Here is a 21,151-nt window from a genome sequence, read left to right on the forward strand (position 1 = left end):
AGTCTATTACTATAGTAATAGTACTATTAGACTAGAATTAGGTTCTGATTTGTTTGTTTGTACCACGTGCTTTGCCATGTTGTCACTGTGTTCTCTTGTAATATAAAGATGATCTACTTATTGCTAACCAAGAAGTATGCAGTTTAGGAAGTTACAAGTAGCATAATCACAATGTACTTTCTTTCTACAAGACCGCATGGTTATTTCAGTATTTGGACAACACCTTTTTTCTGTTGTAGCCTATCACGCTTTTGAGTATAATTTCCTATTTACCTGACATAAAGCGGCAGGCACAAGGACACTTACTGCTAACGCTGAAACTGGGAAGACGATGTGTGGTTATGACTGCATCCTAATATTTTGTCCACTCCTTTTTGGATTAACTTTTGGATTATAAGTCTGACCTAACCAAAATGTCTCTGCAGTTACACATTCTCTGATAATGCCACTCTTGGGGGATTTTTCAATGCATTTTTGTAGACAGGCAAGAGTCTTAAAATCTGCTAGCATTGTTTTATTATCTTCTTGAATTAGATTCCCAGTGAGGAATAACCAGTGCATTGCACAGGCTGTGTGCCTGTTGTCTTTTTTGGCTGGTGATGGGTGAAGTAGGCAGCCGAGCAGAGGGACAGGAAGATGTTTCTAGAATCATATGGCAGAATCTCACCCAGGTTGGACCTGACACGGGGCCGTTTACACATACCACAGCAGGATAACTGGGTAAAGACATAGTCTGCAGGGAGAAACAAAAATGCCAATTGCAGTGTTATTTGAAATGTTACTCTGTCTAAAAGACACCCAACAACTTTTTAAAAGAGCTGTTTTGTAGCATTTCTGTCCCTCTGTGTTTGAAGAGAGGATATTGTTAGGTCAGAATTAATTAAAAACTGCAGCAGACGTTGACAGTGAGTACAGTTGTTTGTGTTGTCACCTTAAGCTGAACAGCTCTTTTAAATGCCAGTGAGATGAGATTTAAGTCACTTTGCCTGCTCAATTTCTTCCAAGCTTGCCAGTGCTTGTATAGTTGAAAAAAAAAAACTAAGTTACAGATGTTATACGTTTGAATTACAAAACTTACAGAAGTTATAAGAAGACACCTATACTATGTAACAAGTAAGACAAACCATTCCAGTTAAAGTCAGAATTTCAGAGGGTAGAAAGAAAAGGAATTACAGGGGCATGAGAGAAGTATTGTCAGATCACTGCATTGGGCATTAAATTTAAACCCTTCCAAACTCTGGGAGCTACGTGACTTTGTCAATTTGTATGCATCTTTCATGTATATTGAACATTTCCATTATACTTCAGAGTTTGTTCCGAGGAAGTGTTTTTACTTTTTCACTTCCAATAAACATCTAATAAATGAACACATTGTAAGCATGAGGGTTTTTTTTTTCCAAAATTTCTTTTATTCTTCTGTTACAGAGGGGCTGTACATGAGGAGACCAGTTGCAAGGGTCAGAGGTAGTTCTCCTGTGGACTCTAAGTTGACCCTGAGCTCTGTGTCTCAGTCTTGGGCACCTTCTGTTATCCCTTTAAAAGGAAAAGTTCTATCTTTTAAAAAATTATATTTTATTTTATTTTATTCTGTATGAGGTAACCGCTTCACCGTGTCAAGTTAGGAGTGCTGACCACTTAATCTAAGCAAGTCCGAGTGTAAGATTTCACTAATGTACACAATGGGTTCCTCTTTTTGTGAGAGTGAACACATCCCTGCTGCAGGTCACTCTCTGAAACCATCTCAAGCTCAGCTCAGCTCACAGTAGCAGCATGTTTCAGCTTCACAACAGGAATTTAGACAACCTCTCATCTTCTGAATCACATATTAAATGAGTTTAAATCTATATATGTATGTATTTTTATATTCAATATATTATATTCCGAATAAAAATTTAAGTGCTTTAACACACCACTGTTTTTTGTCCAACTGTCAAATTCATCGCTAATGGAATTAGTTTTTTCTCAAGTTGCAGACACCCAATGTGCTTCTCAATGCTCTGTGGCCCCCTTGTGGAGCAACACACAAGCTGCAAAAATGCGTCTCATTATACCCCTCAGACGTTAAATTTTACTGTCAAAACTGGATTTGTATGTGCTTCTCAATGCTCTGTGGCCCCCTTGTGGAGCAACACACAAGCTGCAAAAATGCGTCTCATTATACCCCTCAGACGTTAAATTTTACTGTCAAAACTGGATTTGTATGTAAGCTGATTCATGAGGGATATAAAATAATTCATTATAAGCGTTCATAATAGGCATACACTGTAACAAATCCTTACACATAGATACAAATACATTACACAGAGACACTAGTCTACCTGGCCCTCTTGCTGCACAGAGAAAGAGATACCAAACAGATACCAAAGTATCAGTGCAGCTAATAAGCAAAATGGATGCTGATGCAAACAAGTGAGAGAGCTAACTGTGGTAATGAACCAGACTGGTAAATCGCCAGTATGCGAGTTCGTTCCAGTCGATACTGCTAGCTAACATGGCCTGCCTAAGGATTAACACTGGAAGAAGGACAGATTGTGCCACCATGACATTACATTGTTGTCATCTAGCAGATGATCTTATCCAGAGTGACTTACATAGGTTATGACTTTATCCATTTATAGGTCTGAATATTTACTGAGGCAATTGTGGGTCAGGTACCGAGGGCTCAACAGCAGTAGCCCACCAGGGAATCAAACCAGTAACCTTGCAGTTACAAGCCCTGCTCCTTACAACTATTTGACACTGCTGGCCCCAAAATGCAGTCTTTTCCCTCTTCAGCTGCATGGCACAGGAGCTCGCAGAATGCAATGATGTTGCTGCAGAAGGAGTTCAATTTTGGTTGAATCACATCTAGCTTTGTCCGTGGACTTGCCAAGAAGATAATGGCGAGCTTAGTTGGGCCGGATGGCCTGTTCTCGTCATAATATGTTCTTATGTTCTTATGTTCTAAGAACTGTTGGGTTATTTGTTTTCATGCAATCCAAAGTATCACGTTTGCACTCTGCAAAAGAACGGTTTTCTCTCAATTATGTGTTTATTAGTAGTAGTAGTGTGGTGTAGTGGAAAGGAGCACAGGGACAGGATGGGAAAGAGCAGTGCTCATAACCCAGAGGCTACTGGTTCTACTCCCATGTGGGTCACTGCGGTTGTACCCTTGGGTAAGGTACTTACCCTAAATTGCCTCAGTAAATATCCATGCTGTTTGAATGAATAACATTTGAAATTTGTAAGCTATGCTAGTTGCTCTGGATAAGAGTGTTTGCTAAGCAACAGAAAAAAATGACATGAAACATACTTACACAGCTCATAGCAGTTACCTAGCAAACTTGCTAACTGATAAGATAAGCTAACATATGAGGCAGAGAAGTTTGTGGCATGCAGATATTGTCCCTAAACTGTTCTACAGTTTCTCTCTCCTTCATACAGATAAAGGCAACAGCAGCGTGCAGTAGGTGGTAAGGAGCAGGGCTCATAACCAAAAGGTTAAAACCATAAGTTGCTCTGGATAAATGATAATAACGTAATGTAACTTTTGTCTTTGATAATGAGACAGAACTACGTATGTGTTCAAGTGTTGGGTCGGGTCGGGGTTGCTGACTTTTCTCGGGTCGGTTTACAGCTTAAAATTCACATCCTATCCATGCTGTACTCACCAGATTACATCACAAGTGCCTGCATGACCAGAACCACTACTGTTAGAACCGTCCGTAACAAATGACCAGTGTGTTGCGCACAGTGTGTGCGAATGTTCAGTGTTACCGTTAATGATGTACAGTCAGTGTGTGTGTGTAAATGTCTCAGGAGCTGTGCTGCTCAGCTGGCGACAGTCCCAGTGAGAGACTCCTCAGCACTGTCCAAGTCAGCAAAGAGCTTCTCTTTCAGCCTGTGGTAGCGCCCCCTTTTGGCCATCAGCTGCTGGTGCGTGCCCTCCTCCACCACGGTCCCGTCCTCCATGAAGATGATGCGGTCGGCCTCCTCCACCGTTTTCAGCCGATGGGCCACAACCAGAACCGTCTGGCCCGCGGAACCAGACAGGACTGCCTGCATCTGAGACGGCAGAGGGCAAAATTATGATCAGCTCAGCCTACAGAGTTAGCAAAATTCTTCTGTGGCATTGTAGCGCTGTGATGTCGCTGTGTTGTCATGCAACCACTGTGGGAATGTTCTGAGGGTTTTTTTTTTTTTGCTGGCCACAAAACCACAGCGGTTGCATTGAAAACTGATCACTGCATTTAAAATTCTGTCACTGAGTTTTGTCTCAGAATTATACAGGGATGGAGGGGGGAGCCGAATGCATGATGGTTAGACAAGGGCAATAACAATGTAACCGGACTACACTACACAAACCACATCTCACTGCCAAGGGCAAAATAAGTAATTGATCCTACTCGGCAGGGAAGCCTCTGCAACCACCACAGACAAAGGGGTCTTCAGCATCAAACGATCCTGATTTGCATTGGGAGCATAGGCTGATGTCGCAACATTGTAAACCTATTGTCTGTTGCCATTTGCTTCATGGTATAAAAGGCCATCAGGTTCAACAGTTCTCTGATTCTGAACCATGTCTGGTCAGAAGTTAGAAGTACTATAATCTTACAACTGTGACATTCTGGAACCCCTAATAACACTTCTGCTACTACTTATACTGCCTCGAGGGTTACTTAATGTAGCTGCAACAAAGGACTGTGGACTGTGTTATTTGTTCCTTCCAGCTACCCTGGCTTTGAACACGGGTAATTTCCATTTGCACCGCCTAGTCTCTGAAGGTCAGGTGAGATGCGAGTTTGCTTTGCATTCCAGAGGACAGACACACAGTGCAGAAACACCCTCAGGGTGTCTGGCAATAACACCTATAAACAGGTTATACCGCTCTATTTGCATTAACACACTGAGCCTTAATAATGCAATTAGCAGCTTCAGGCAATACCGATAAATAGATAACACGAGAGGTGTCTGGGCTGTGGCGATCAATCAGTTTGATCCCCCTGAGTGGGATGATTCTTGGGAGTATGAAACTTAACTACTTAATTTCTCTCCCGCTCTCTGATAAGGTCCATGTCAGTGTGCATATTTCTAATCAGCTGCTCCTAAGTATTTAGTTATTGCCTTATTTACTGAATTGCAAATCTAACCCCACGCTGTTTTGCTGTCTCTGAAAGCTTCTCTGCTAAGAATTTCTTTCCCCTTAACAGATTTTCTGGTGATTAGGGTACTGGCTCTCTAATTTACACTTCTCTAGGGGCAGTAGGGTGTACTGGGAATGTTTGACTGTACTGTACAACTGTGTGTCACTGTGACAGAGTATCAATGTGTATCAGTACTAGAGTGATTCGAAGAGCTCTTGTGTATCAGTGTTACAGAGTACCATTGTGAATAAGTATTAGAGTGATTCAGAATATTATTGTGCCAGTGTATCACTGTCTTTAAGAATAACTGAGATTCAGTGAGTTGTGTATTACTGTGATCCACAGAGATGTTCCGTATGAGCAAGGTGGGTGAATTCTCTACGTATCAGGCTGTGTACTGGTGCATTGTGGGATACCGGTGTGCCCTTACCGCCAGCTGCGTGTCCACGTCCATGCGGCTGGTAGCCTCATCCAGTATGAGGACCTTCGGTTCTCGCACCAGGGCGCGGGCGATGGCGATGCACTGCTTCTGTCCTGCCGACAGCTGGTTCCCGCACTCCCCTACGTCTGGGACGCACACACACACACACACGAGGAGAGCACGTGTCACATGACCGCACAACACACACAGCACCAATGAGTGACAGCTCTGTACCTTCATGGCGGGCCTATGCATTTTTTGAGAATGGGGAAGGAGGGGATTGTGGAAGAAGTCAAGAGTGCCAACAATTATGAAAATTATTACGATGGTAATCACTTTATTTTAATCAGCTGCTCACTTCTGAAGCCCCTCCTTATGTGAAACAGAGAAGACTGTCAGGAATACAACTGCAGGGTTGGCCACCAGATGGCCACATGACTAGTTCATGTGTTCCACCTGTGTTGATTAGTTATTGTCTGCACCTGTGCTACGTAGGTTCTTCCTTTTGTTCCTGTCTTTGCTCAGTCTTGAATTGCCCTGCAAGGGTATGACAGACCAAGAAATGAGAAGGACCTGTGTTTGCAGTACTGAACCACAGGGCATAGTCTACCTGTATAGTAGTCCTGGCCACAGCCATCATGTACCAGTGCTGCACTCCCGGCGTAAGGAGGATGGCTGTATGTCTTTCACAGCCCTGACATTCTACGTTTAGTAGGCACTATTAACATTGGCGATAGTGTGTACCTGCAATTGTAGTTGTCTCCTTAGGAGCATGGATGTACCTGTGCTGTAGTCCAGACTCACAGGACATTGTGCACATGTGGTGACCTCAGGAGCATGGCTGTATGCATTCTGTAGGCCTGACCTTGGAGATAGTGTGTTCCTATGAGGCAGTCCTGACCTGAGTAGAGGATTACCTGTGTCGTAGCCCTGCTCCAGGCTACATATGAAGTTGTGGGCATTGGCCTTTATTGCTGCGGCCTTCACCCTCTCCAGGGAGCAGTCCTCCAAGCCATAAGCGATGTTGTGTCTGATGGAGCCGGAGAACAGCACAGGATCCTGGGATACAAGTGCCATCTGATACGCAAGACAGAGAGAGAGAGACGATGGAGGGAAAGCGAGAGAGGAATAGTTTGACAGACCCATTTGATGCCATTTCCACTGAATTTTGTAAAGAGTTGACTGTGGTTACTTTATGGTGCAGGAACTGGTGCTTGTAGTTGTAAACGGGTGAGTACTGTTACCAGTAACAGTAAAGGTAGCAGTATAAAGTTGATTGTGGATACAGTCCAGATATTGGTACTGGTAGCTATATGCAGTTGAGTGTGGTTAACGTATGGTGCAGGTATTGGTGGCAGCAGCTGAATATGGCTGAGTGCGATTACCTCAGAGTGCACGTATTGGTGCTGGTAGCTATATGCGGTTGAGTGCGGATGAGCGCGGTTACCTTTTGGTGCAGGTACTGGTGCTGGTAGCTGTATGCGGTTGAGTGCAGTTGAGTGCGGTTGAGCGCGGTTACCTTTTGGTGCAGGTACTGGTGCTGGTAGCTATATGCGGTTGAGTGCGGTTGAGCGCGGTTACCTTTTGGTGCAGGTACTGGTGCTGGTAGCTGTATACGGTTGAGCGCGGTTACCTTTTGGTGCAGGTACTGGTGCTGGTAGCTGTATACGGTTGAGCGGTTACCTTTTGGTGCAGGTACTGGTGCTGGTAGCTGTATACGGTTGAGCGCGGTTACCTTTTGGTGCAGGTACTGGTGCTGGTAGCTATATGCGGTTGAGTGCGGTTGAGCGCGGTTACCTTTTGGTGCAGGTACTGGTGCTGGTAGCTATATGCGGTTGAGTGCGGATGAGCGCGGTTACCTTTTGGTGCAGGTACTGGTGCTGGTAGCTATATGCGGTTGAGTGCGGATGAGCGCGGTTACCTTTTGGTGCAGGTACTGGTGCTGGTAGCTATATGCGGTTGAGTGCGGATGAGCGCGGTTACCTTTTGGTGCAGGCACTGGTGCTGGTAGCTATATGCGGCTGAGTGCGGTTACCTTTTGGTGCAGGTACTGGTGCTGGTAGCTGTATACGGTTGAGCGCGGTTACCTTTTGGTGCAGGTACTGGTGCTGGTAGCTGTATACAGTTGAGCGCGGTTACCTTTTGGTGCAGGTACTGGTGCTGGTAGCTGTATACGGTTGAGCGCGGTTACCTTTTGGTGCAGGTACTGGTGCTGGTAGCTGTATACGGTTGAGCGCGGTTACCTTTTGGTGCAGGTACTGGTGCTGGTAGCTGTATACGGTTGAGCGCAGTTACCTTTTGGTGCAGGTACTGGTACTGGTAGCTATATACGGTTGAGCGTAGTTGAGCGCGGTTACCTTTTGGTGCAGGTACTGGTGCTGATAGCTGTATACGGTTGAGCGCGGTTACCTTTTGGTGCAGGTACTGGTGCTGGTAGCTATATACGGTTGAGTGCGGTTGAGCGCGGTTACCTTTTGGTGCAGGTACTGGTGCTGGTAGCTATATACGGTTGAGTGCGGTTGAGCGCGGTTACCTTTTGGTGCAGGTACTGGTGCTGGTAGCTCTATGCGGTTAAGTGCAGTTGAGTGCGGTTGAGCGCGGTTACCTTTTGGTGCAGGTACTGGTGCTGGTAGCTATATGCGGTTGAGTGCGGTTGAGCGCGGTTACCTTTTGGTGCAGGTACTGGTGCTGGTAGCTGTATACGGTTGAGCGCGGTTACCTTTTGGTGCAGGTACTGGTGCTGGTAGCTATATACGGTTGAGTGCGGTTGAGCGCGGTTACCTTTTGGTGCAGGTACTGGTGCTGGTAGCTATATACGGTTGAGTGCGGTTGAGCGCGGTTACCTTTTGGTGCAGGTACTGGTGCTGGTAGCTGTATACGGTTGAGCGCGGTTACCTTTTGGTGCAGGTACTGGTGCTGGTAGCTGTATACGGTTGAGCGCGGTTACCTTTTGGTGCAGGTACTGGTGCTGGTAGCTATATACAGTTGAGTGCGGTTGAGCGCGGTTACCTTTTGGTGCAGGTACTGGTGCTGGTAGCTGTATACGGTTGAGTGCGGTTGAGCGCGGTTACCTTTTGGTGCAGGTACTGGTGCTGGTAGCTATATGCGGTTGAGCGCGGATGAGCGCGGTTACCTTTTGGTGCAGGTACTGGTGCTGGTAGCTATATATACGGTTGAGTGCGGTTGAGCGCGGTTACCTTTTGGTGCAGGTACTGGTGCTGGTAGCTATATGCGGTTGAGTGCGGTTGAGCGCGGTTACCTTTTGGTGCAGGTACTGGTGCTGGTAGCTGTATATGGTTGAGTGCGGTTGAGCGCGGTTACCTTTTGGTGCAGGTACTGGTGCTGGTAGCTGTGCAGGGGCAGTCCGTCCAGCAGCACCTCCCCCTGCTGCGGCTCGTAGAACCTCTCCAGCAGGCTGACGCAGGAGGTCTTACCCCCTCCAGAAGGCCCCACTAAAGCTGTCATCTTCCCAGGGCTCAGCTCCAGAGACACGCCCTGTCACAACAGCGAGTGGGGTCACAACAGGAAGAAGAATCACAACAACAGCAGGGGCTCTGACTACCACAGTGAATTTAATCCGGTAACTGCTTCAGGAATACATCTGCAAATGTTACTTCTGCCAGAATAAGTCTGAGAAAGTTACTACTGCCAATAACCATTCATGTATTAAACATGTAGTTACAATATATTAAATGTGTCACTACATGATTATTACTGTATACATGTGTTCACGCAGTGAAACATCACCTATACCATGTCATTGCAGTCTTCTCCACAATGCACACATAGATACACCCTGTAACTCGGGGCACTGCACTCAATGTTATATATTTGGAAACTGCAGCGCTTTTATGATGCTTAATTGTACTCAATTGACTGGACCTCTGTTACAGTGCAAGGTCATTTCGCTCGGCATGCTGAATGACTACAACCTTTCCTTTCGCAAACCAGCTCAATGTGATACTGTCACTATACACTTCCTCCATAGAGACAGTGTGGATGTGATTCAATCTGCAGTTATAAAACTACAGCGGCTCCTAAGCAACAGTGCAGTGTTGCTCCATTAACTCTGACATGGAGCTAGTCTAAGCGTTGTGGAGGTGACTTGTGTGGAGGAGTCTGTGTGAGCGTGAGCGTTCACCTTCAGGGCAGGTGTATCGGGGCAGGCGGGATAGGCGAAGGTCACGTCACGGAACGTGAGGCGCCCCTCCAGTTTGGAAGGCACCAGCTGCCCCGCCTCCTTCTGCCTGGGCTTCCTGTCCAGGTACTGGAACACCTTGGCCGCCGCACCGACAGAGTTCAGCATCTCGCCAGAGATGTAGACCAGGTGCTGAGGCACAGAGACACAGTAAGTCCAGATCTGGCTCTCTCATACAAGCCTCCTGATCATCCACCAGCCTGACAGGCCAAATTAGCTGGTGTCTTTCCCCCTCACACAATGACAAGTGAGGTGCTCCATGTAATGTTCTCCCAGGTTGTGCATTTTCATACATATTTACATTGCAGCCTGTCCATTTCAACATTTACTGGGTGAAAACAGTCGTATTGGGTGAGTTCAAAAATATTATGAACCAAATATGTCCGCAAAGTTTTTATCTATTTACTTCCCTTCTCTCAAACAGAAGAACCACAGGGTGATTTTCTGAATATAATATAAGTCACTCTCATTCACTCTCACTCATAGTTTCCATGCTGGTCCCTATGTCCTTCTGGTAGTAAATGCACTGCCCATCAGGCTCGACCCCCTGTCCTTTTGATAAAGGATGAACCAACCCTCGTGTTGGGCGCATCTTCCTGACGGAGAATAAACTGACTCTCACGTCGGAATCCATGTCCTTCTGGCAAAGAATGAACTCACACTTGGGCTGGGACTCATGATTTTTTCCATTGCAGATACTGTAGCTCTAAACCTTGTGTAGGACCCTATATCCTCCTGGTAGAGAATGAACTGACCTTGACGTTGGACGTCATGTCCTTCTGGTAGAGCACGAAGGACAGGAGGCCACCGCTGCTCAGCTGGCCCGACGCGATGAGTCGACGGCCGTAGAACAGCATCACCACCTTCACCCCCACCGTCACCAGCTGGGCAGAGACGGGGGGGACACAGAGTGAGGGAGGGGTGTGAAACACTCAGGCCTCTTTCATATAGCACCCAGAGAAGGTTCTGGGTTCCTCTTTCAGCTCTTTATACAGTCACCTTCACACACAGCATGGTTACGAGCTGGAAGCAGGTAGAGAGACCTGTTTTTCAGCGCTGCTTAGCATGGCACTCTGTAGCAGTTGCACAGGGAACTACTGCACATGTAAGGTATAGCACTTCCAATATTCCATTCCACCACTCTGCATATGACACCCTACCCTACACAGTGTGACACTGGGTTGTAGTACACAGTGACACAGTGTGTTGTGACAGTGTTTGATGCCCTGCCATGTAAATATTACTCAGACAATTAGGACGCAGTGATACAGTGTTATGGCAGTGTTCAACATTCTGCCATGTAATTGCTACTCAGAGGATTAGTGACACAGTGACACAGTGTGTTGTGACAGTGTTTGATGCCCTGCCATGTAAATATTACTCAGGCAATTAGGACGCAGTGGTACAGTGTTATGGCAGTGTTCAACATTCTGCCATGTAATTGCTACTCAGAGGATTAGGACACAGTGAGGCAGTGTGTGACACAGAGGCCTTGTAGTGAAGATATTGCTCAAAAGGTTAGGGCACAGTGACACGGTGTGCTGAGGCAGTGTGTGACACCCTACCCGGCGCAGTAAGAGGTGCACGGCGCTCAGGATGCCCTTGCGTGACTGGATGTCGTGCATCTTCCTCAGAACCTCCTCGTATCGCCGCGTCTCGCTCTCCCTTGCGCCGAAGCTGTGTACCGTCCGCACCGCCCCTACGACCGACGACGCCATCTCCTTGGCATCTGCCTTGCAGTCCTGCAGGTCCTGGCCCAGTGCCTGCAGGGTAACACCACACACAGAGCACAAGGGGGCTGATCAGAACAGTGCTTCTGCAGTGCACCTACTCTCATAAGTATGAACTGAACAGGCATAGTTCATTTGGCCTGGTCTTTGCGCCCTCTAGTGGTAAGATGCTGTTACTGTAATAGACACTTATTCAGTCACTTGGTCAGTGAGTCAATGAATGGTTAGCCTTGCTTTCCATCTGTACATTGCCGACTGTATAGCCAGTTTGCCTAAGCAGGGCAGACCTGATAGAGGCCTCGTAAGCAAGGATATTGAGTAGGGGACATACATGCACATGTGTGTTTGGGGCTCTTTCTTCCAGTTGCAGCCAAAAGACAACTGAAATCAGTATTTTCATGGAAACATAACTAGCAATAAAAACTTCAAAAATGAAAAACGGCAATACGGACTCCCTGTGTGACATAACAAAAAGTCTCCTAGGGATCTTTCAAACTCCACTTTAATTAACTCTCCAAATTTTGTGTTTTGGGCTCCCTGTACACTCAAGGTAAGAAACTCCATTCCGACACGAGTCTGACACGGACACACGCTCTGTACCTGGCAGTAGGTGTTGTACGTCTTCTGCAGAAAGGCAAGGAGGGGCATTTCCACACAGGTGAGCAGGGTGAGCTGCCAGGACAGGCCCAGCATCAATCCCAGCATGCCGAGCACCTTCACCACGCTGCGCACCAGGACGTTCACGTTCATGGCCACGGAGAGGCCCATCTTGTTGGTGTCGGAGGACAGGCGAGACGAGAGGCTACCTGAACCCGGAACAGGGGGAGGAGGTTATTCATTTGCACTCACAGTACCACAGCCAAGGGACAGGGGGCACTCTCTCCTGCATCGTCCTCTCTCTCCTACCTGGCTTATTTTCCTCAAAGAAGCCAATCTCCTGCTGCAGCAGGGAGTGAAACAGCAGGTGTCGTATCCTCTTGTTGAGTCGGGACAGACTACACATAAACATGCCCCCTCTCAGACCTGCGAACAGAGAGCTGAAACATACACACACACACGCACACACACACACACACACACACACGCACACACACACACACACACACACGCACGCACACACACACACACACACACACACACACACACACACACACATACATACACACACACACACGCGCACACACACACACACACACACACACACACACACACACACACACACACACACATAGTCATTACCTTTAAACCTACATTGTGAGATTAAATACACTATAAAATATTTAAGTTGTATTCAGAGTGCATAACAGTACAAATTATGAAAGGTATAGAGAGTATAAATTCAAAGTAATATATATGTTACATGTTCTAGCATAGTTTCATAGCTACATTGTTTCTTCATTACATCGGCTTTCATTTTTCAAAATTCTTGTTTTTTTATTACTGCAGAGATGGAAATATACAAACAGACAAGGCAAATGAACTGCCAAACAATCAACAATGTGTTTTAACTAACGATCACAGTGTGAGTCATCAGGTGTTATTACTGTAACAGTGGCACAGTTTTCTCCAGAGGCAAGACAAAGGGGGTAACTACATTTTCATTTACATTTGGTCACTTGGCAGATGCCTTTACCCAAGATGACGTACAAAGCAAAGATATATTAGTGCATCTAAAAACAGCACACAAGGGACCACATCTGACGTCATGTACCAATGCATCATAAAGTGCTGTAATAACTAGCGCTCTAGTGATTAGAGAAGTACTACCATAAATCAACAAACACAACCGTGCAACAGTAAAAATGCAACATAAGGCAATGCATATTGTACTGTAGTACTGCACATCTGCAGAAAAAGCCATGCTCTGAATCACGGTTGGGCAGGAGCCTCACCTGCCGAATGAGAAGAGCCCCATGAACGCGATGGCTGACAGGAAGCTGCTGTGTTCGTACTCGGAGCCCAGAGCGTCCACCACCCTTCCCGTGTAGAAAGGGATAAACATCTCACCTGCGGGCCACAGAGATGCGCGTCTCAGGACAGATTGTGTCCATTCCTATGTAATGATTCCATGCAATACTGTCATTTAGCAGACACTCTTATCCATAGCAACTTAGATAGGACACAATTTTGTCCATATATACAGCTGGATATTTACTGAGGTAATTATGAGTTAAGTACTTTGCCCTGCTCCTTACCACTACACAACACTGCTCCCCATTCATATACACTGTGTGTAGATCTACTGCAGTAACCATTCCTTATTCTGTCTCCACTAACTTTCCATGGTGCTCGCATGCATTTCAAGGTGTACGGCATGGGCTCTCCCCCTGAAAACATTATACACAGCGGGATGTGCACCCCTCTCTTAGGACTTGCCTTGTAGCCTAATTAATTAAATTCAATTCAATTCATTTTTATTTGTATAGCGCTTTGTACAACACAAGTTGTCACAAAGCAGCTTTACATTGTTCCCAGGCCTGAGACCCCCTGAGAGCATGCCTAAGGCAACAGTGGCAAGGAAAAACTCCCTATCAGGAAGAAACCTTGAACAGAACCGGACTCAGAGGGGGGTCCATCTGCTTCTGGCCGGCAAGGTTAGCAAGGTTAGTTAGGTTTACCGTATCTGGCACCTGTTTGTTGAGATTGTACAGAATAAGAGGCAGAGTGCCTTGCATGATATTTGCACTACGATACCCTCATGCAACCCTACACAGCTGGACTATGCTTCTGGGCACACTTTCTCCTGCTAGAGTGGTAGATGATTGCACGGCACACAGAGAGACAAGGTGTTGTGTAATTATATTGTTCTGCAGTGCTCCACAACAAAGCATGCAGTGACCCGCACTGGGCACTGAACTGCAGCCTTGAGGCGAACTGTATATGAATGGAGCAGGATCAGTTTCTTTGCATGTGCCGCACTATTCAGATACACTGTGCTCTGAGGCGGTTAGCGGAATAGCTGTGCACTCACAGATCACAGCCAGGCTGAGGAAGACGAAGGCCGCACCCAGGTGCAGGGCGTCGGGCCTGGAGTAGCGGACCACCCTCATGAACAGCGCCTTGGCCTCCTGCTTCTTCTTCTCCCTGGCCCCGCCCGCTTCCTCCCACTCGGCGTCCGGGAAGGTGAGCTCCCAGAACAGGCAGGCGGCGGTGGCGGCGGCCGCGCCCAGGGCCGCCGTTCCCGGGTCGGGGATCAGGTCGCCCGGGCTCCCCCCCCGCAGCAGCGCCGCCTTCCCGCTCTCAAACACAGGGCCCAGGAGGGACAGCGCTGCCACCCAGCGCCTCAGGACGGGGCGACTCCTCCCGCCCGGGACCGTCAGGGCCACCCCGTGGAGCAGCACCCATCTCAGAGCTCCCAGCGCCCACAGCCAGCCCAAAGCTGCCCCTCCCACGTTGGGCTTCCCTAACAGGAGTGTGCCACCCCAGGCTGACCCCCAGAGGGCCAGGTCACAGGCCAGGACCGTCCCATACGCTGTCACGCCAGCACTCATCATCCTGAAGGGTGGGGGGGGGGGGGGGGGGGGGTGGAGGAAGCGATCCGCAACAGTCCACCCTGGAAACACAAGAAATCATGACAGACGCTTTCTGCGATGTTGCATTCTGTGATCTAGTGAATGTGATGTAATGTGTGCAGTGTGTGTACTTGGCTTCCATTAGTTTCTACGCAGTCAGGTTGCACAGGTTAACTTGTGGTAGGGCTCAAATAGTGTTATGCTCACACTCACTGGTCTGGGAGTGTTGTTGGCCTGGTCTGGCAGTGCTGCTCATTCAACTTGAATGGATACACTTCTGTTCTTCTGTGCTGGAAGTCACTCTGGATAAGAGCGTTTGCTAAATGAACGTAATGCAATGTAATATAATGTGATGGAACGGCTGTGCATTCGCACAACAGGTTTTCAACAGCTTCTGTACATTTTTGAATGTAAAGGGAATTCAGCTTATAGAGAACTGCCTCCAATCACATTCAGGTTTGCTCTACTGTACTGATGATTGCATGGACAGCATGTGGCACGGCCGTTGCATGTGGAAAGACTGGTTCCAGTTCCCCTAATCAGGTGTGTCCAGTATGAATAATTCAGAGAGGGCCAGATTGCCCTATAGAGGCATTAAGAATCAGATTGTTGCTATGGACCAGGTGACAGTAGAACCATTCCTGCCCTGTGGTTGTGGGAAGGGTTTTTAATGTGCATCTGATTATTTTGTACTCTCAGTCAACAGCAGAAACTTTGTCCACCGATCTACATACTTTTACATCTTTAGATCTAAATACATGAAAAAAAACTGTCTTTACTAACTTGTCAAGAACGCTGGCTTACAATTTCAGTGTTTATCAAACCAGAATATTCAGACATTCTACCAATCAACTGAACAATTCCGATGAAAACGCTGCAGTCGCCTAATAGCAATTACTCCTGCCAGTAAAATCTACAGACTGTCAATGAAAATCGTTTGCTATATACAGACATTTCACGGATTGCGTTGTCTTAGTACTAACGACCCACGTCTGTAACCATTCTGATCGAACAGATCCTCATTTGTTGACACATGAAAGCAAAAATCGGTATGATAGTGAACTCGCTTGTTATTACACGTTGCAGGTACGTCTCCAATGAGCTCTTGAGATATGCACATTTATACATGCACCCCTTATAAACTGAGCACCCACATTTTTGTCATTAAAGTACAGGACCACGGAGCAAGGTATTTTTTTAGAAAAACAAACACTTACTAGGTACACAGCTACAGCCTCGCGACACAATCATTTAAATTCTGTATTCACTAGGTAGTTAACTATACACTTTAGGTTCGACAGTTGATTTTAAAAATATATAAAATAACCATTTCGAATTAGAAAAATCACATAAGTATTACCTTTTTAAAGACACTTGCACGCTACCGTGTCACCAGATTCACTTTCATTTTCGCTTTCCAAGAATGTAGGAGTGGTCAGAACTAAACTATAAAAAGACAGTCACAATAAAAAGGCACACCGCTAGCAAGTTAATATTTGCTACTGTTAGCTAGGACACGCCAGGGTGAACAACTACATTAGTAAAACTTAATGGTGGTATTTTTGTCTTCTTCTGTGCATGTTCGAGACGCAGCAGATACCGAAAACCTCCGCAAGAGGGCATAGCCTGCTATAAACGATAACCAATGCACACCACATCACAACTCTAGCGTTATTGCAGTGATGCGTTTTACTATGACTGCGCCCATAGTTGGGCATCTCTGTTCTGATAGCGGGACTTCTTTGGGAACGAAGAAGGACACCAGCAATCAACAAATCACGCAATTTTAATACAAATCTCCGTATCAATTTGTATAAATAACCAATGTGTATTTAAAAGGTTCAGCTATTTTCCAGCAGTGTAAAAAGTTGCCAAATACAAAAAAGTAACGACTTCTGTGTTTAAAACATAATAAACGTTTAAACTCACAGAAAATACAGCAAGGCAGCAACAGGTCATGAGTAAGACTGTATCTATCATTCTCAGTACAAACCCATACTGACAGGACCTGACAGCTACTGACAGACACCTTTTAAACGGAATACACTTACACAGAATGATTAATAAACTAAACAGAAAACAAAACCTAACAGTGCTTGAACCTCAAACAATAAACCAGACAGAAAGTTCACTGTAGCTGAAAAATAGGCCTAATACTGACTAAATGGATGCAAATCATTTGTGATGATTATGGATGAGCAAAAAATAAAAGATTCTACAAGGAGAGAAACGGGAAAGGATTTAGGAAACTGAGTAGACTTTGCATACATTAGCTTTTTGTGCATTTTCCTTCCACTTCAACATCTGTTTCCAGTGGCAAAACATCAATGTTTCAGTATGCCTTAAGTGTAAGTCTCAGAGGCAAGGCATTTGTATGTGTTCCAACAGGAGATGCACTTTAAATTAAAGCTCTTCACTTATTCTATATACGGTATACACATACAAGTGCGGAGTGGGTGTCTTTTTGTTAGGAACCCACAATTCCTATTTTCAAAGACCTGTCTGTTGCATTGGGAGCAGTGCATGGGCTGTTGCTCTTAGGGGAAAACAAATTATGACAACCAACAACCGTTTTCACATATGAACTCCGGACAAAGTGCGGAGAATCAGGTCCTCACCTACAGGAAATACTCCGCTTTGGTTTAGGTGAGGGGTGGCACCTGGGTAGAGAGTGCTGGAGGCAGGACATGACGCAAAAAGTACGCTGCAGAAATCGCCGTGGCTGTATTCAAAACCATTAATAATTACATTTGTAGTATGTTACATTGTCGCTTGAAACCATTTCGAGTATAGAAACGTCCAGATTTCCTCGTGGTATTTTCCAGTTAGATGCCACTTGCATTCTCACGAGTGAAAAGTATTGACGAGATCACCTAAAGTATTCGCGAGTTGAAGTATTTTCAGTTTTTTTCTTTTCAATGTCTTACCTTTCGGTGGTACGGGTACATACTGTGGCACGGAGGAGGAGAAGGCGAACATAGCCATTATACTTTTGGGTAGCCTATAAAAAAAATCACACATAGCCATCCAAATGGTGCTACTGGTACACATAATTTATAATTAATTATACATTTATTATAACAATAAGGTAAGTTTTTGTTGTTCGCTATGTAATGTTAGGTCACCAGTTCACCTATCTCACTATACCTATCACTATTACTTAGCTACAGCTTAGCTAGCTACTAACCAGATAATAAACTACTAACCAACGTTATTAATCATCGTAAGAGACATGTTTTGGCAGTATAGCTATAGCTAACTGTCTTTAATGATCATTGGACTCAAAATAGCATGTACTTGGACATCTGCAATGTCAATGAAACAGTGGAAAGCTATGTACAGGACTGCGGAAAAGAGTACGAAGCAAATGTTTGTATTCTTCCGGTTTCGCACCAGTCGCATGACAGAAACGTCATCAACACGCCCACTCGCTCGCGGTGGATTCTCCGGAACGTTACCTTCTCTGTTCACACATGGGTTAACTCCGACATGAGGCGGAGTTTTTACTAGGGAGCTGGCAGAAAGAAGTCTGTCACATTTCTGGGACAATTTATATGGACATTTGCGTTCACACATGCAGCTCCTCCGGCTAAGGGCCGGATATGTTCCGGCTTTCAGTGCATGTGTGAAAGGGACTTTAGGCTCTCCTACCTTTCCACAGATCCGTCCCTAACAATGAAAAAATGTAAGTCCTTCTGCCAGCTGTCATGGGCAATTGTTACCCCCAAACTGGGTTTTTAGATTTCTCTCCCTAAACCTGGGTCGCTGAACAACTTTCCTGGAAAAGAAATTTGGCACTGACCTATTACTGGCGTTTACTCCAGTTCCAAAGTTTGGATTCAAGGCTGAGACCTCAGTCATAAACAGGCCAGGTTCCAAATCCGGTTCTCTGGCAAAACAGGCAAATAACAAATTTTCTTCCAAAACAAATATTGTCAAAAGGCTCACCAGGTCCCTCTGTCCCATCTGTCCCCAAAAAGATACTTCACATTGAGGTGTGAAGTGGCACAGCTTAAATGAGAGTCTACTGAATGGATATTGCTTAGGTGTGGGAAACTTCATGGCTTCACAGCTCAGCGGCTCCTATGTCGCCATCTAGTGCAGCCATCTTAGCCTCACGTGTATTCCTTCTATGACTTGGCCCCTCACTTACATTTACATTTACATTTATTCATTTAGCAGACGCTTTTATCCAAAGCGACTTACATAGGTTACAGTTCTTTACAATGTCATCCATTTATACAGCTGGCTATTTACTGAGGCAATTGAGGGTTAAGTACCTTGCCCAAGGGTACAGCAGCAGTGTCCCAGCGGGGATCGAACCGGCAACCTTTCGGTTACGAGTCCTGCTCCTTAACCACTATGCTACACTGCCGCCCCTTCACCACGTTCTGTTAGGTGGGTAGACACAGAGAGAGCGGATGTGCAACTACTGTATAGCGGATAAGACGAGAGGGTTGCCTGTTGCAGGAGTCATCTCCCAAGATGTTGACTGTGTGAACACAATCCGCTGTAGTCTATTAAAAACTAGCTGAGCTGGGAAGGGACTGAAACTCGGTGTTTTGTGGCACCAGCTTAAGGCAGCTTGCATCCCACGGTTCAGAACAACGAATCAGTTATTACAAATAGTGAATGTGCGATAGATTACAATTTATTGCACAATGACAGTTTTCTATGTAAAAACTCTGCAAATGTCTTTAAATAACAGGTAAAACAGAATCCAAGATCACTGGAAGAGAAATATATGCATATATTATACACACTATTTTATAAATATATACTTGTGTATATACAATTTGCAAAAAAGAATGACAGTAGAGACATATTGTATACTGTTAAAGCACTGCAGATATCTAACTGTGCTATTATCCACAATGTCACTATCAGAGAGCTGCAAATTTGAAGATTCCATCCCACAATATACGCGTTAATATTTATTTTGTACCTCGGAGAGCCACTGCAACTCAGCACAATTAAGACCCAATCAAACCTGTAGTTGATTGCCAATGCCACCAGCAACTTAAAACAGAAATTTTGCCAAACCGCTTTGAAAACTCTGTGAGATTTTGTCCTAGAAACATTAAAAAAAACATCTTCTGAAACCTTCAACAGTTTAACTTTAAAATTCATATAGATAGAAAGCAGTGGTGATTCCAGGATTTTTTAAATGAGGTGGCACGGGGGGACCAAGAACCAGTCAGGGGGGCCCGTGGGAAATCAGAAAATTCTATCAGCAAATAAATACAGCATTGAAAATTGGCTTAGAAAACTGGAAATAAATACAGCATTGAAAATTGGCTTAGAAAACATTGGGCATGATTTTCAGGCTCTTGTGCAGTGCCCTGTGCCATAATACAGGTGGTATTACATGAAAAGTGGCACTGCACAAGAGCCTGAAAATCGTTTTGTACTGAATAACTGTTTTGCATGGATAGGACAACACAATTTTGTTCTACTAAATAAAAAACATCACATAGGTGTTAATTATTCATTTAACTTTTTATTTTCAATACAGACATTGTAGTGTGTGTGTGTGTGTCTGTGTGTGTGTGTTCTCTGTACTCCATGTTCTGAGCTTGAAATCTGTGTCTGTTCATGTGGGTTAACTGCACCGTCACACATGTAGGCTATGCTCTGCCTCAGAACAGCTGTATTCTGCGATTTTTGTGCTGGCTGCTAAATACTCGAATAAACTTGTCCATATCTAGGGACTTGGCACTCCCTGACTCTACGCTGAGCACTCCCAGGTCAATCAATTGCTCATCAGTAATGGTTGTTCATAGGGGATTCTTGATCAATTGATGACCGCAGGATGAAGACTACCGCTGGCCATAAGACCTGTGTATGTTGCAGGATGCATAGGGGCAAGCAAACAAAAACCCCGTGGAAGTGCAAAGTATGTGTCTACCTTTGCCTTCAACCAGACAGAAACGGTTTTGAAGCTTGGCATCCTGATCAGGACTAAAAATTTATTGTTCTTTTTTCATTTCTTATTTTGTATTATTCCAGTAATATAATGTGAGCTTTTTATTCATCAAAAATATATCCATTGCATGTCTGGGTTTGAACACAGTGTTTTCAATAAACTGTAAAAAAAGCTTTTATTGTCTCCTTCTTTTCTTACAATTCACACTGACTTTCCAAATTGATGGGTGTGGGGGGGGGGG

The 21,151-nt window shown here is 45.3% G+C and overlaps 1 protein-coding gene across 1 annotated transcript; it reads right to left on the bottom strand.

Moving 5' to 3' along the window:
- Positions 1-3,490: 3,490 nt before the first annotated feature.
- On the bottom strand, positions 3,491-14,966 carry tap2t (transporter associated with antigen processing, subunit type t, teleost specific). Its single transcript, XM_036545700.1, has 11 exons — positions 14,444-14,966; positions 13,365-13,479; positions 12,379-12,509; positions 12,073-12,278; positions 11,308-11,505; positions 10,498-10,626; positions 9,686-9,874; positions 8,866-9,039; positions 6,462-6,621; positions 5,554-5,690; positions 3,491-4,044 (listed from the first exon to the last, which is right to left on the bottom strand). Exons 1-11 carry the CDS (start codon positions 14,964-14,966, stop codon positions 3,811-3,813), a joined length of 2,196 nt encoding a protein of 731 aa, XP_036401593.1. The 3' UTR covers positions 3,491-3,810.
- Positions 14,967-21,151: the final 6,185 nt, after the last annotated feature.

This window comes from Megalops cyprinoides, chromosome 1 (genome assembly GCF_013368585.1).
Source record: "Megalops cyprinoides isolate fMegCyp1 chromosome 1, fMegCyp1.pri, whole genome shotgun sequence".
Lineage (NCBI taxonomy): Eukaryota > Metazoa > Chordata > Actinopteri > Elopiformes > Megalopidae > Megalops > Megalops cyprinoides.